Source organism: Vombatus ursinus, unplaced genomic scaffold (assembly GCF_900497805.2).
Source record: "Vombatus ursinus unplaced genomic scaffold, bare-nosed wombat genome assembly UNPS02014821.1, whole genome shotgun sequence".
Taxonomy (NCBI): domain Eukaryota; kingdom Metazoa; phylum Chordata; class Mammalia; order Diprotodontia; family Vombatidae; genus Vombatus; species Vombatus ursinus.
In genome coordinates, this window is record NW_020954599.1 from 8,886,507 (window position 1) to 8,904,145 (window position 17,639).

Sequence of the window (17,639 nt, forward strand, 5' to 3'; positions counted from 1 at the left end):
CCAACTCATAACCCTGAAAAGCATGATTGCCTACAGACATTTTTTTGTTGTTGGGAGTCAAGAAATACATGGGTCTAAGATAGGCATACATGTCCTCTTTTTTTTTTTTTTTACCATAATTCTGTCTTTCATGGAACCTTTGCTAACAGCTAAGGGTTTTAGGAATATTCATCTGCAGACACATAAGGGGAGGTGATGAAGCTAGATGTGGTGGAAGCTGATTTGGGATTCCTGCTGGAACACCCATTGAAGCTGGTGTCTCTTGAAGCTGACTTCTTCTTTCGCGTGGATTTAGAGTTGGGGTCATCATTGGGGTCAAACACCACGGTCATGGACTCCATCCTGGACACGGTGTACAGGCTGCTCTGTTGGGTGGGGTGAAACCTGGTGACCTTGAGCTCTAGCTCATCATAAGTGGACACTTCAATGAAAGGACACCAACGGAAGGCCCTCTTGAAACCAGCTCGGAATCTGAAAAGAAGAAAACAAAGAGAGTGAGAGACTTATAATACCCTGTAATTTCATAAAACGCTGATTTTAAAAAAAAAATTCCTGCTTACAACATTCCAACCTTTTAGGAAGTCTGTTGAGGCCTATGCTGGTATCAGCCAATGAGATTCTGGGAATTTATGACAAGGCAATGGTTTGAGGTTCCTTTCTTACTTTTAATTTACTTTTTTAAAGCACCAGAAACAAATACATACAGATCCATTTAAAAAAGTAGATATTTTAGAAGAATTCTAACAGTGATTTATAAATTTTTAGTATTATGAAAAATCCAGGTTTTAGTGAGTCCCTGTTGAATTTATATATGAATAAAATGAGCTGGAGAAGAAAATGACAAGCCAGTCCAGTATCTTTGCCAAGAACACTCCAAACAGGATCACAAAGAGTCAGACATGACTGAAACAAATACACAACAAAAAATTAATAAGATACAAATTTCTTTCTCAAAACCCTTAAATGATTCCCTGTTACCTAAGGGATTCTTAGTCTAGGGTCCATGAATTTGTTTTTGAAAATATTTTCATAATGGTTTTTAATATAATTGATTTGCTTTGTATAATCATAATCTTTATGTATTTTATTTTATGCAATTAAAAACAGTATTCTGAGAAGGAATATAAGGCTTCACCAACCTGCCAAAGGGGTACATGATATGACATTAAAAAAATTATCAACCCTTAGACTTAAGGATGAAATAATAATTACTAGCATTTATAAATCATTTTCAGGTTTGCAAAGTACTTTAGAAATATTAACTCATCTGATCCTTACAACAGCCCTCAGAGTTAGGTGCCATTATTTTCCTCATTTTGCAAATGAGGAAACTGAGGCTGACGGAGGTTAATGGTTTTTCTAGTTACCCAGAAATAAGTAAGTGTTTTAGACTGGATTTGGTCTCATGTCTTCCTTACTCCAAGCCCAATATAGTTTAAGGCAGTTTTGTGGCACAGTGAATAGAGCACTGGGATTGAAATCAGGAAGATCTGAGTTAAAATTCAGCCTTGAACACTTAATTGCTGTGTGACCTTGGGCATATCACTTAACTTCTGTTTACCTTGGTTTCCTCAACTATATAATGGGGATAATAATAGCACCTACCTCCTAAGGTTGTTATGAGGATCAGATCAGATAACAAAGGTAAAGTGCTTGGAAAACTTTAAAACTACGTAAATTCTAGCTACTAATACTAGTATCATTATTTTTATTATTATTCCTATGTGTTCTGTAACCATTCCTTAAATAACAAATTCTAGAATAGATGTCAAGCTCATTGGTCTATAGTTTTGCAGAATCTGTTCTTTTCCCCATTTAAAAAAAATCATGACATTTTCCTTTCTCCAATCCTGAGGTACATTTCTTGTTCACCATTACTTTTTAATAATCACTGGGACTGAATCATTGGCTTAGCAATTGCATCTACTAATTTCTGCTGTGCCCTTGGATATAGTGTATCTGGTCCTGGTGACTCGGATTTATCTAGTTTCCCTCTTACGATCTTCTTGTATTGGCCGCTGAGCTTCCTATTAAGCTGTTTTTGTTGTGTCCTTTCCAGTCCAACTATTCTCCTTGGCAGAGGGAACACGCACAATAACAAATGAGCAGCTCAGCCTGCCTTCTGTCATGAGTGATCATCACTGCACCCACCTGAGCTGTAGCCCTTTCCTCTTTCCTCCAACTTTTCCCTTCCTCCTCTTGTTATCTTTTCAATGTCCTTGCCAGTCTCAGTTCATTTTGAGCTTTATCACTCCTGATGCTATTCTTACCGGGTCATGTCAAGCTTTTGTAGTCATCTTCTTTTACCCTCCCCTGCTTTCATCTCCCATACGGCTCAAAAAAATTTCCTAATTTAGTTGGTGATTTCCATGTGCATTCATTGGATCTTTAGAATGGAGTATATACTCATTGAAGACAGGAAAACTTTCCTTTTTTTTCTCCATCCCATTGCACAGTGACTGGCATAGTAGGAGTTTAAATGCTTGTTGATTGATTCAGAATTTCATCCTTGAGATTTTCCTTGGCTGAGTGTGCCTATAGATTTTAATCCATGGGATCTTACCTATTTTTTCCCTGAAGTCTTTGAAATTTGCTTTCCAAAAATCTAATTCTGCACATCTGACTATTTTAGGTTTTCTTTTTTTCGGTGACATTTCAAAATGGAATGGTCAATTTTCCCCAAGGATCTTATTCTATCCTAGAAACAATTTCCTCTTCTTCTGTGGGAATCAGATCTTGAAAAAGACTCCCCCTTATTGATTCCTCCACCTTTTGAAGAAAGGAACCATCATTAAGACAAGACAAGAAATTATTGGCAACTCTGCTTTTGGCAGACGGTAAAGTCCCCCAGATGTATGGATAATTGAAGTCTCCCATCATTATTCCCTGGTCTTCACATCAGGCTTGTGATCTCTTTTCTGAGGCCCTCTTCTAATCCCCCCTTTTTTGTTGCTCTTGTGGTCAGTAATATACTCCAATGATAATTTCCATCTTGTTTTAACTCTGTTGATCTCTCCTCTGAATGCTCTCTGTACTCAAAAGAATAAATTCTAACTGTAAATTAAGTGTCAACAAAGAAAATCAGTCCTTTCACTGAATTTCACTTAGTTTTGGTTCCTGGATTTCATCACATGAGTATGTTTTCTTAATATTCAATATTACTTTGCCTCCCTTGTTTATCTATCCTGTATCTTTTGAATAGGATGCTAGATACGTATTCTAGGCACAGACCTTAACTAACTAAATTTCAGTAATACTCATGAGGTCAAATTTTACTCGTTGCATAAGGATAATTACTTTGGCTTTTTTGTTTTGCTTTGTTTTGTTTTTTAAACTATACTTTGGCCAAATAAGTGAAGTCACCTAAGGCCGTGGATTTTATTACTGACTCCTTTCTTCAATGTTGTAACATTTGGCTGTTAATTTTAATTCCTACATCATAGCTGCTCTCAATCGTGTCTAGCTGGGAGGATATAGGTAGGCAATTTTCTGTCCTCAACTCTTTTCCGGGTTATAGCCCTTTTGATTAGATTTGCAAGACTCCAGGCAAATATAACAAGAGTGGCTCATAGAATTACATACTTAAAATCCCATAACCTCTAGATTCTAGAATGTATAAGGCTATAATTCTACTAAGGGAATCAACCGGTCCTAGAATACTGTCAGTAAGTGTAGAAGTTGGATGGAATAAATCAGTATTGGGATAAATGTTTATTGCTTTTGCTGAAGTAACTATTACCATTTTATTGTAAACTTCTTTGCATTTTATTCATAGGGTCGTCAGACCAGGATGACCAGTTAGTTTGGTTAGAGAAGAAAGGAAATAAGCACTTACTATGTGCCAAGCCTTGGGCTATGTGTTTTACAAACATTATCTCATTTGATCCTTATGACAACCCTATTGTGTATAAGTGCTATTATTGTCCTCATTTTATAGTTTGAGGAAACTGAAGCAAATGCAGTGACTTGCCCAGGGTCTTTCTGACTCCAGGCCCAACACTCTATTCACTGCACAGCCTAGGTACCTAGATGAGAGGGGGCTTTCTTGGTGTATAATATGTCTCTAATGAGGGTGCTGCTTCTGCCAGTGTACCTGTAAGTCAATGGAGTATAGTGGAAAGAGTTCTGGATCAAGATTCAGAGGAAATGGGTTTGAATCCTACTTCTGTTACTTACTCCCTGTGTGACTTTGGCCATGTCACTTACCCCCTCTAGGCCTCGGTTTCCTCTCCTTTAAAAAAAAGAGGTTGAACTAGATGATTTCTGAGCTCCTTTCCAGTTCCAAGTCAAGGGTCCTATGATCCTATGAACATTTCCTGCTTATCTGAGGGCAGAGAATATGTCTGTAATTTTTGTCTTCCCGATTATGGCAAATGGTGCACACTCAATTAATATTTGTTGAAGGAATAAATTCCAAATGCAAATTGAGTGACAAAAAGCCATTTGGTTCTTGAGAATAATTTTACAAAGTGATTAGATCTGACCTGTGCTGTTTCCTCCTATCTACTCATCTGTGATGAGTACTTCTAACTCTTTCTATTTTACTGGATCATAGCTACTGGCTGCAAACATATTTATATTTTTCTCACAATCACAGATTCCTAAGAAAAATAATAAAAGCTATTTCTGAGTAGCTAGGGTTTAAACTATACCTTAAGAAGGTACAAATGCAGTTCTTTCCTCTGAAAAAGCTTATGATAGAAAAGGGCAGTACAATAAATACAGTAAATTTAAAATTTTTTAATTAAAAAAATTAAATTAAAAAATAAATTTCAAAGTCTAGATTAGATTCAATTTCATCACCTTACAAAAACAATAAAGGTAGAATATAAAAAAGGATATAATAACAATTAACATTTCTATAGTGCTTTAAAATTACAAAGTGCTTTGCATTCATTATCTCATTTGATTCTTGCAACTACTCTATGAGGTAGGTACTAATATAAAAGCTAATGCTTGGTTGTTTTCATAGGCTTTGGAAGGCCATCCAATTAGATTTTTGTTGTCCAGTTCTTTCATGACCCCGTTTGGGATTTTCTTGGCAAAGATACTGGAGTAGTTTGCCATTTCCCTCAGCTCATTTTACAAATGAGGAAATTGAGGCAAATAGGATTAAGTGACTTGCCCAGGGTCATACAGCTAGTAAGTGCCTGAGACTGGATTTGAACTCAGGTCTTTTTGACTCTAGGCCTGGTGCTCTATCTACTGTACCACCTAACTTCCCCCCAATTAGATTATAAACTCCTTAAGGAAAGCCACTGTGTTGTTTTTCATCTTTGAATTCCTAGTGCTTAGTACTCTTTCTTTCAAATAATAGGCACATATTAAATAGAAATTTCAAGATGTATTGGCTACTCAAGAAATTTCAAGATGTATTGGGAACTCAAGTGAGAACACAGGATATAGGGAATGAATGAATATTGCAAATAGAAGTTAATATATTTAAGGGTCATAGTGGATGGTAGGCTGAAAATAGCAACTAGGTCACTTTCCCATGCATTTCTTTTCATTAGTTCCTTTGATATTCTGAACTATTTGTTCTTCTAGATAAATTGTTATTGTTTTTTCTAGCTCTATAAAATAATTTTTAGTAGTTTGATTAGTATGGTGCTGAATAAGTAAATTAATTTAGATAGAATTGTCATTTTTATTATATTAGCTTGGCCTACCCATGAGCAACTGACGTTTTTCCAATTATTTAGATCTGACTTTATTTGTGTGAAAAGTGTTTTGTAATTGTGTTCATAGAGTTCCTGGTTTTGTTTTGGCAGGTAGACTTCAGAATATTTTATAATGTCTACAATAATTTTAAATGGAATTTCTCTATCTCTTGCCACTGGACTTTGTTGGTAATATATAGATGTGCCAATGATTTGTGTGGGTTTCTTTTATATCCTGTAACTTTGCTAAATTTGTTTATTATTTCAAGTAATTTTTTACTTGATTCTCTAGAATTCTCTAAATATACATCATATCATCTGCAAAGGTGATAGCTTTGTTTCTTCTTTGACTATTCTAATTCCTTCAATTTCTTTTTCTTCTCTAATTGCTACAGCTAACATTTCTAGCACAATATTGAATAACAGTGGTAATAATGAATATCCTTATTTCAACCTCGATTTTATTGGAAATGCTCCTAGCCTATCCGCATTACATGCAATGCTTGCTTACCCAAGACAGTGTGCAATCTGATATAGGTTCTACTCATACATTCATATTAAGCATAGTTTCCCATTAGTCACGATGTAAAGAACAATTAGAAATAATAGGAGGAACCATGAGAATGAAGCAATAAAACAAAACAAAAAAGGAAAAGGGAGAGCAAATAGGAGGCTTCCATTTGCATTCAGACTCCATAGTTTTTTCTCTGTATGTGGATAGCAGTTTCCATCATGAGTCTTTTGGAATTGTCTTAGAGTCTTGCATTGCTATGAAGAGCCAAATCTATCAAAGTCAGTCATCACACAATGCGGCTGTTACTGTGTACAATGTTCTCCTGGTTCTGTTCATTCACTCAGTATCAGTTTATGTAAGTCTTTCCAGGTTTTTTTTTTTGAAGTCTGCCTGCTCATCATTTCTTATAGCATGATAGTATTACATCACATTTGACTCAGTTCTTTATATATTTTAGAAATGAGGCCTTTATCAGAGACACTGGTTGTAAAATTTCTTTCCCAGTTTTCTGCTTCCCTCCTAATGGATGCATTGGCTTTGCTTGTGCAAAAAATTTTCAATTTAATGTAAGCAAAATTATCCATTTTGCATTTCATAATGTTCTATATCTCTTGTTTGGTCACAAATTCTTTCCTGCTCCATAGATCTGAAAGGTAAACTACTCCTTGCTCTTCTAGTTTGCTTATAGTTTCAGTCTTTGTATCTAAACCCTGTACCCATTTTGACTTTATCTTGGTATAGGAGGTAAGATGTTGGTCTATGCCCAGTTTCTGCCATACATTTTTCCAGTTTTCCCAGCATTTTTTGTTAAATAGTGATTTCTTATTCCAGAAGCTGGAGTCTTTGGATTTATCAAATAGTAGATTAGTATAGTCATTGACTGTTGTGTCTTGCATACCTAACCTATTCCACTGATCTACCACTCTATTTCTTAGCCAGTCCCAAGTAATTTTGATGATTGCTGCTTTACAGTGCAATTCAAGATGTGGTACATTTTGTCCTCCTTCCAATGAGCCCACTCCTACCTTTCCCTCTTCTGCACCAGGTGTTGGCATCATAGGGAGATTGTAACTCTGAATTGGGCAACCATAGCAACAGCTGGGTAGGTGCCACTAGGAAAATCACCCCATTACAGCCCCATGGATCACCTCAAGGCTGAGGCAGGGGTCCTTCTGAGGGCAATTTCTAAACTTTGGCAGGAGCTGATGAGTAACAATTCTGCCTCTCACATTTTCCTTTTGAGTGAGGCATAGTTTCACAGAATGAACAGGAATGGATGACTATTATAGTAGCTTCCAAAATGATCTCCGCACTTCACCTGTCTCTCTCCAATACAATCCATCCTTCATACAACACCAAAGAGCTTTTCCTAAAGCACAGGGATGCCTATGTCCATCCCCTACTCAGCAAACTCCAAATAGCTCCCCTTTGGATATAATACGATTTCTTCTTTATCTTATCCCTTTAAAATCTCTATTTTGTGTGAGTTTTATAAAGTGCATAATTATTAGTACAGTAGTATATGCATAAAATTTATAAGTAAATACAAATATGTTAGAGACACATACTCAATTTTTTTTTCTTAAAGGGTATGATCAAAAAAGTTTGGAGACTGCTAGTCTAGAGATTTATCGGCAATGGCTTACATAAAGAGGCATGTCTTTAATGACCTCTTGCTTCAAAGGCTTGGATTCCAAGATTCAACAAGCAGGATCCATTCAAAGCATGTTTCTTTGTGGTTATTTCAAAAAATAAAAAATTATTTTATTTTTTCTTCTTTGAAAGCTTACTGCCTTTGAATTAATGTTGGTTAGTTTCTGAGAAGGAACTAGAATTTCATATAAAGTTATCCAACTGGCCTTAGTTTCTGTAAGGAAAATATTTTGAAAATTCATTTAACATTTTCTTCTCAGCTTATTTTAAAATATGCATACAGCTTATCATAAACAACATGGTTTATTTGAATAGAAGAAAAGAAGAAATGCTAGAAGTGAGACTCAAAATGAACAACTTGGCAGAAGTATATTTAATAGGGGCCATTCAGTGAGTCAGGCCTGCCAAAGAAGAAAAAAAAATTGTAGATAATGGTGCCGAAAGAAACATCTTCTTTCTAATTTATTTTGAGATGCATTCCAAATTTGACTATGATTTCACTGTAACACTCTTAATTTAAACAAAAAAAAATATTTTCCAAACATAACTGGAGTGAGGAGGACTCCTGGGGGGGGCAGGGAACGAGTGAGCAAAGCTAAAGAAAAAAGAGAATCCACTATTACTCCTCTAATTGGTAATGGATGTCATTTTGTGTTTAAAGTGTTAATTCAGCTCTTAAAAAATTGAATACATGGTTCTTTGACTGACAAAATTTCTACTGAAGACCAAATTATGGACCAAATTATGAAGATTGGGTGAATCAGAACCTTTAATGAGAGTCAGTCACCTTGTATCTATTTTATGTGTACATGTAGTTATGTGCTGTCTCTCCCTCTTGACTATAAACACCATGAGGGCAGGGACTACTTTCATTTTTATCTTTGTATTCCCAATGACTAGCACAAGACAGGTAGGTGCTTAATAAATGTTTGTGGGACTGATTACAATGGGATTCTTAAAACAATGTATTTCCTTCTATTGCCAAAATGGTAAGGAAGTTTTACAAGCATCTGCAAGTAGTCCTTTACTCCTCTTTTCCTTCCTATTGTAAATTTACATCATGATTGAAGACCTCAATGTATTTGCACATAAAATTTATAATGAAGTTGTATTCATACAATTGTTCATTTCATCCTTACCTCTTATTGAGACAGCAGTAGATAATCGGATTGTACATGGTGGAACTCATGGCCAGCCAAAAGATGGCCAGGTAGATTTGCTGGATGTATTTCCATCGATTCAATTGTTGGTATATTCCAGTAATGATGAAGTATATGTGATAGGGAAGCCAACAGATGGCAAATGTCACCACAACAATAATCATCATTTTTACCACCTACAAAGGAGAGAGAAGATTATATATATGATATAAAAATATACATAAGCATGTATAAACCTTATTTAAATCCACAACTCTCCATCAGGAAATTTCTAAGTAATTTTCATCCAAGTCATTAGACAAGTATAAAACATTTTCACAGACTTACTCCTTTTAAGTTGTCACAGTACTTTTATGCATAATATACATTCAGTGAAGAATTGAAGAACTTAAATGAATATCAGATTTTAATAGCTGATATCATGCACATAAATGACATACAGAATATTTTTTCCTAAAAGTGAGTTGAAACTTCTCCAGACTTCAACACCATGCCTCAGCTGCAGTCTTACCCTAGAAGATTCCTCTACCATGCTGTCTCCCTTACCCCATTGATGAGTTCTACCCAGGGCCTCCATATTGGGGGAGGGTCCCAGGCTGACCAACCTTTATTCCTCTCCCAGCTGTGCTTCTGATTTTCTGAACACTCTCTTATTGTAGAGTTGGAGAAACTGAGGCCCAGGGAAATTAAGCAATTTACACAAGGTCACACAGGTAGTAAGGGAGGTGACTTGTTCATGGTTACATAGGCAGGATTTGGACCCAAGGTCATGTGACTCTAGAACTAGTGCTTTTTCCACTGTGTCCCCTTAATATCAGAGTTAACATGCCTCTTGTTTATTAAATAAGAGGAACAAGGTTAATTTATTCTTTCTTTGAAAATCTGAAAATTCTAGAATGTTCCAGTATTTATTATTTGCAGAGACAAATGAATTTGAAAATCACTTGAAAATAGTCTAGAATCCAAGTCAATAGAGGTGTTGACTTAGAAATGGTTTGAGGATGGGAGGGATTGGTGGTGGGACTTGGAAATACACAAATAAATTATTCACTTAGTGAACTTGTCCCTTGATTTTAAGGTGGAGATTCAGATGATGATGATAGAGGTTAGAGTCATAGGAGGCATGATTCTAGAGACAGACAACTAGAGCACAAAAGAAAATCAAGTTGAAGGCAGGGCATCCCTAAGGGTTTGATCTGTCCACTAAGCAGCTGACTGACATTGAACTGATGGAGATTTGACCATTGGAGTTGAAAATTCAAGTCAATAGCATATGGAATGTCAACTGTAGCCATAAGGAAGGATTTTGTGTTTCACTGTAGACCTTCTGTTTCAGAGGTGGGGAGGTTTCACTTAAGTTTTCTGTACATATTAAACCTTTCTACTTCAAGCTCTCAAATGTTTGTGCCTATCTTTGTTATCATATTAATAGCTCACATTCCCTTATGATTTCGATGTATGCTATGTTTCATATTTATAACTGCTCTGGCTGATCTCTTGAGTCAATTGATCATTTAAGTGTTGTGCACTCTGAATGTCTCCCCACCAAGGATCTATCTTGTTCACTTCTATAAAAAGGAGGAGGTAAGAGAGCCCCTGGGATGTCCAGTAAAATACAACTGCTTCTGTTTGTCGTTTAAATTCTTTCACAATCTTCATTCCCAGGCTTACTACATGCTACTCTCCTACATGCAATAGATATTTCATTAAAACTGGCTTATGAGCATTCCATTTCCCTTCTCCATGTCTTAGTACAGATTGTAGTGCTCAAAATACATTCCTTCCTCACCATTCTCTCCACCTTCTTCGAAGGTTCAATTCAAATGTTACTTTAACTATGAAGTAAACCCTGATAGTCCTGATTAGGCCCCAAATAACTATTTACTTTTTACATATTTTTATTTACTGATCTTTATTTATTTACATATATTTTAACAAATATTTGCATATATTTATTTACATATATTTATTTGCTTATTTTTAGTAATTTCCCCTTCCTGCTGCTCCCCACCAGAAAGTATAGGGATGGTATCATTTTTATATCTATATCCTCAGCACCAAGTATAGTACATAGTAAGTGCCCATTAATAAATACTTGTTGAATGCTGAAGGAATATTGCTTATACATAAGAAAATTTAAGCACATACCAAAATCATTGAAAAAATAGGATTGGGGAGAGGAGGACATAAACAGAAATTACGCTAAAAGGCTATTGGACTCAGACTAAATGTAATGACCAAACTCGTCTATGTTATTCATCCTTCCCCTTTCCTAATGGAATGCATCCTCCTTGAGGATGGTAACTGTTTCTGAACCTCAATTTCTTTATCTGTAAAATGGGAATGAGAATAGTAGTGCATCTTACCTCATAACAACCTTATGTTGTTATAAAGATTACATATGATAATACCAGTCAAGTACTAAGTAGATCATAAAATACTAACAAATGGACACAATCATTTGACATTCAGCATGGATGCCATGTGCCTACAGTCCTAATACTTTAGCACTTTTAGGCAAGTTACTGACAAAACTTAAGTTAGCATTAAGTAAGGGAGGCCAATCATTCCCCAGGAATCTTCAACCCAATACCATCCCAATATCCCCATTTCTCCCTTCCCTCCTGTTAACAGATTGGCCTTTAGACAACACCCTTAGAATAATGGAGCACAGTCTCAAACCAGTCCCATATCCACTGCAGCCATAGCTGTCTCTGGAAGGTCTCATCCCACATTGTACCTTCCCCCAAACACTCATCCTTTGTCATATAGGGAGGTGGAACTGAGCACTAGGAACCAAGTCACAACACTCCAGACACCTAAGTGAACACTCAGGGATCCAACTGCTATCATTTTGTATGACAACAGTCTCTCATTTTGTTCTTCCAATCTTGGGCACTGAGCTTATTTATTGCTTTGGCAGTAAAGTGGGGGCAACTGCAGAGGGAAAGTGTCAAAAGAAATACCAGGTCTATAAAAGGGATGGACCTATTTCAGAACTTTGTAATACACTCCAACACACACACAAGCAGGAATAATTTACAGGTCATATCCTGGCCAGAATAAGCTGGAGGCACCTTTTGCTGGAGAAGGAGGAAAAACCTTTGACTCTGACTCCTAGATAGGTCAGACTACAATGCTTGCGGCGGTTCCCACCTATCACTTTGAATTAATGTGGGTGAGTGCTCCAAGTTCGGGTCAAATTAAATAGGCCAGAGAGATTAAGTAAAATGCAATAGCTAAATCAGAGAAGACAAGGGGTGCATTCTTCCTTTAGAGATCCTAGACCTGCATGAGAGGGCTCTTGAGAATTATTTTCAGTTTCAGTTTTCTGATCACTGGGGCGGGAGCAGTTATCAGTTTCAATATGGGTAAAATGGCAGGTGGCATTTAGTCCTGGTCGGCTCCTTCTCCCCCTAAACAGCAAAGAACCTATGGGAATAGCACTGAGACCAACATGACCTCCTCAGAGCCTGATAATCATGAATAATATAGGACTAGAAAGACTGGGCGTCTTCCAAGAGATAGCACCTCAGGCAACAGTATGGTACTGCAAAACACACCATAGACATTGGAGCCAGGGTAGAAATTCTAACTCTGCTGCTTACTCCCTGGCAAGTTAGTCTCCCTGGGCCTCAGACGCCTCATCTGCATTATGGGTCTCTGAGGTTCTCATCAGTTCTGTCTCTATGATCCCATGACCTCAAGGACCCATCAGATATCTGGGTGTACAAAGTATTTGAAGTTTATTTCATACCTACATGGTACTATAACAAGCACGATGCCTGAATTTGGGCTATCCTCCTCATTCTCTTTCCTCAAGAACTTGGGTACTTGGGCAGACTCTGCCTTTTTTTTTCTTTCTTTGGCCAAGAACCATACCTCCACATGCATCCTGCAGCTTCCATTTCATGTTGCCACATATATACCACACCTTTTTCCCTCTCCACTTTTTATGTTATCTTCCCCTGTTAGAATATAAGCTCTTAGAGGGCAGAGACTGTTTTGCTTGCTTTTATTTGTGCCCCCAGCTCTTAGTAGAGTGCTTGGCACATGCTAAGTAGTTAATATTTGCTCCATTGTTCATTCTCCCATCATTCATTCATGGTATATAATGTCTTTGACCAGAGAGGCTTTGTGTAGAGAAGGAATGGCCAAAGATGTTGGGGGAGAACAAGAAAAGGACTCTATCGTGGAAGCCCAAGAGAGTTTCAAAATGGAGATGTTGGTCAGCAGCTTCTAATGCAGTTGAGGAGTCAGGGAGGATGGAATTGAAGAAGAAACATTTCAAAATCAGGAAGTTGACTCCTGAAAGAATAGCTCATGCAGAGTGGTGAGGATAAAGGGTACGTTTTGTGGAATTGAAGAGTGAATATTAACTGGAGACTGAAGAGAAAGATAGATAGATAGATAGATAGAGAGAGAGAGACAGACAGACAGAAACAGAAAGAGACAGAGAAACAGACAGAGACAGGCAGAAAGAGACAGAGACAGACAGAGAGAGACAGATTCAGAGAGACAGAGTGACACACACAGAGAGGCAGAGAGACAGAGAGAGAGAGAGAGACAGAGACAAAGAGACACACACAGAGACACAGAAACAGAGCCAAAGACAGACAGAGACACACAGAGATAGAGAGGAGACACAGAGACAGAAACAGAGACACAGAGAGAGAGACAGAGACAGAGAGATAGGAGAGACACAGAGACACACAGAGAGAGATGGAGAGACTGAGGGAGACAAATAGAGATAGAGAGGTAGGAGAGATGGAGTAAGAAAGAGACAGACTGACAGAAAGACAGACAGAAAGAGAGATCAAGAGACAGAGAGATAGAAAGAGAAAGGGGACAATTAAAGGAACAAAGTCCCAGAGAATGGAATAAAAGACAAAGTCACAGAGAATTAGCTTAGTTAAAAATAAAAGACAACTTTTCCAGAAAGAAGAGAGGAGAATACATTAAGATGCAGAGAAAGTTTGAAGGGGAAAGGAAGGAAGTTGAGGGAGGTCATGTCTGATGGTGGCTTATACCTTTCCATGAAAAGCAAGTAAGTGAGTTATTTTTAAAGAGTAATATCTATCCAGGGTAGGATTAAGACCTTGAAGAGACTGAGAAAGGTCTGAAATATCCTTTATGGGAATAATTCTTAATACAAACACATGTCTATTTCTTCTTTTCATCAGGACTCCTCTGTTATGGAAAATCACAGAATTTCACTTAAATGAGGGTTGATTGCCAGATTTCTATTTGAACTCTGTGTTCTAAGCAATGTCCCAAGGTATGCTGATATCTTGTTGTTTCCAATGAGGAATGGGGAGTTCTGCTGGGCATGAGTCCTGACTAATTCTTGGCCCTCAGAAATTATAAAATGTGCAGCTTAGCAGTGAATTAGTGTGTGCCTTTCTAGACCAGGTGTTCTTAACCTTTTTTGTGTCATGGGCCCTTTTGGCAGTTTGATGTATGGACCCCTTGTAAGAATTTTTAAAATTCTTAATAGAAGGAAATTGTAATTTTAGTTAGTGGTTAGTGGAAATAAACATATTTTCTTCATTTTCACAGAGCTTCTGAAATCTATCAGCAGACCCTCAATGGGATCCCAGGTTAAAAATCCTTGCCCTGGAGAAAAAATAACTTACCAAGAGGGTAGATAAATAAGGAGTCAGAAAACTCTTAGAAGGTCTGGCAGATGAGCTGGCCTAGGAAGGGGAACTGACCACTAATGTTCATGACATATCAAGAAGACCTTGTTTAGCAGAGGGAAGAGAATATCTGGGCAGATTAGACTTTTAAATTCAAGTCTCTAAGTGGAGATGCAGCAAAAATAAAATAGAAAAGCCAGCAGACTCTCGTGGCAGGATTTCCACAGTACAGCTTGGGTCATTGTGGTGTAGGGTATAACTAGAATGTCTATTGGTACCAGCCAGCCCTTTGAGAAAAGAGCAAAGGGTAGAGCCCTGGGCAGAGAATGGTGGGCATAGAACAATGACATGTGAAATGCAGGCCTAGAGCCATGTGGAAGGATTGGCACTAGGAAAGACAGCACAGCAAAGACAGGGGCTTATAGGGACATTGGCAACAACTATTTCATGAGAGCAAAGGTAGGAAGTACGTTCACACTCTTATTGATGTGAACCATTGTCCTCTAGGTCCATGCAGGAAGGCAAAGTTATGACTCCTTCCTAGTAATGACAAACATGGAAAAAAAGAATCTTAAAGGGGAGAATCTGTTAGCACTATTATGATCAGCGTTAGTCTGGCTCCAGATTTGGTGTTCCTTCCACTATCTATGCTATTACCTTGATATTTACAGAAGAAGAGAGATCATTTCTAGCCAGTAGATTTTATTTCATTGACATACTTTGGTGATTTTTGGGCAGTCTGGAACATTTACAGAATGAAAATGAGACTCAAGTGAACCTTGGGAACATGGCCAGGACGCTCCTGCTTCCCTAATGTGTTCAGTCATCGTGTCTCTTTCTTTGGGCAGTGACCAGCAGGGGATCAGCTAGGGCAGACTGTGTATCTTCAAGTGTATCCTAGGTATCTGGAGTGCTATGACAAAGGATCAGTGTTTTGGTAAAAATGGAATGTGGGATGAGAAGATCTTCCGGAGACAACTATAGCTGCAATGGATACAGAACTGGTCTGGGGACTGCTCCATCACTGAAGGGTGTTGTTTGAAAGTTCAGTTGTAATAGGAGGGAGTGTAGAAATGGGGACATTGGAATGAAATTGAGTTGAAGATACACAAATTGGAGTTAGCTTCACGCGATGCCAACTCAAGTTTTGTCAGTTACTTGCCTAGAAAATGCTAAAATATTAGGGCTTCAGGCACTAAATGGATGTGCTAATATAACAAAAGTGTCCATTTGTTATACTTCATAATCTACCCAACACTTGGCCTGTATTATCTTACATGATATTTATAACAACTCTGCGAGGTAAGAAACCCAAATATTGTCATTCCCATTTTATAGACGAGCAAGCAGAGGTTCAGAAGTAGTCCCTGCCTTCAAGGAGGCTGCATTCTATTGGAGAGAATGAGGTGCATAACATGGACAGCATTGGTCATTGCATTTAAGCTGAATTCTGTTGCCTTATAGTGTTGTTTTCATTTTTATTGTTGTAGTCATCGCTAACATATTTTTGGGGGCTCTGCTTTCTTTGCTTCTGAACAATTCATACAACTTTCCCCATGTTTCTCTGAATTCCTCATCTTTGTCATTTCCCCCAGCCCACTTGTTCTTCATTTAACTCCAAAGCTTTTCAGGATATAAGGCTGACAAACTCTTTATCTATCTGGCAACCATCATCTAGGATTTTGCAATATTTTTGATTCCAAATGAAATTGTGCCTGGTATGTCCTGAAACCTTTCGGCAACCACAAGAAGGAGGAGAGTTGAGAGTAGCAGAATTACTAGACAGTCAATCAAGAAGCATTTATTACATGCTTGTTATGTACCAGGCACTGTGCTGAGCACTGGGTAGTCAAAGAAAGGCAACCAAATGGTCCCTGATCTCAAGGAGCTCTTGTTCTAATAAAAAAATATGGGGGGAGTACCATTAGAATTACTTGCTTTTATTCACCAAATTCTAGGAATTCAAATGTTTTGAGAGATGTTGATAACCCTCTGGTTCAACTCATACTTAATAATTTGCTAGCTGCCCTGGAAGGTAGGGGAAAGGTGACTGGATGCAAGGAGAAGGGAAGATGAGAAAGTTGCGATTGGCTGACAAGATCTGCTTGGTCCCTAGTGATCTGCCAGGATGTTTCTTATACCTCTTCCCCCAGAAGGCTTCCTTCATTCTCTGGCATCCATGCAACTTCTCAGAAATAGCCCAACTCCATGATGCTATGCTATAGGATTAGGTGTTTTGCTGCAATGCAGCAAAAGTGCAATTTCCTCTTAGATTACATGCTGATTAATATGAGACGAACTGAAATATTCACCCAACAGTCTAACATTCTTCCCCCTCCCCCACTGGCTTCTAATCTTGAAGTCACACCTGCATCATCTGCTCCCTGAAGTTGTATAAACCTGTATTATAAGGATTTATTTTTTTTACTATAAAATAGGGCAGGAGGAAATAAAAACAATTCCTGAAAACGAAAATAATTATGGCTTGCAAATGTCCAAAAACATTTAAAAAATGCACAATGTATATATTATAATACTTGGAGAAGAAATATATTCTGTTATAAAGAAAGGAAAAATTATAAATCATTTTAACCCTTAAATGAAACTCAGAACATAAATTGTGAAATATCTATATCTATTTCAAAATGTTATGTTTAATTTATATATTTTTTTGAAATCTGAGGTTGTATTGGATTACCATATCACTTTTTATCTTGTTATAAATAGGAAACACTTTAGTTATTAGTCTAATTTCAATATTACTATAGTTCAAAAGTAGAAGGTCATTTTTTTATTCTTTGAAAATGAGACACCTGCTTGGAATCAGTACACTTCAAGTCATTGTGTTTCTAAGTCTTGAAGTACTATTTTTTTTTATCCAGAAATCTTCAAGATACTCATTTGTTCATTCATTTACACAATACACATTTACTAGCTGCTGCTTGTGCTAATGGTTAGTGATGCAAAAAACCAGTACATGGTTCCTGCCCCCAAGAAGCTTACAGTTTAGTAA

General features: G+C 37.3%; 1 protein-coding gene across 1 annotated transcript in view; it reads right to left on the reverse strand.

Annotated features, from left to right (window-relative positions):
- Window positions 1-158: 158 nt before the first annotated feature.
- TACR3 (tachykinin receptor 3) overlaps window positions 159-17,639 on the reverse strand; it is a 102,882-nt gene continuing 85,401 nt past the window's right edge. The window contains exons 4-5 of the mRNA XM_027837622.1: window positions 8,967-9,163; window positions 159-471 (exon numbers count right to left, since the gene is read on the reverse strand). Coding sequence (XP_027693423.1) covers window positions 159-471; window positions 8,967-9,163 — 510 coding nt within the window. The remainder of the gene's footprint in view (window positions 472-8,966; window positions 9,164-17,639) is intronic.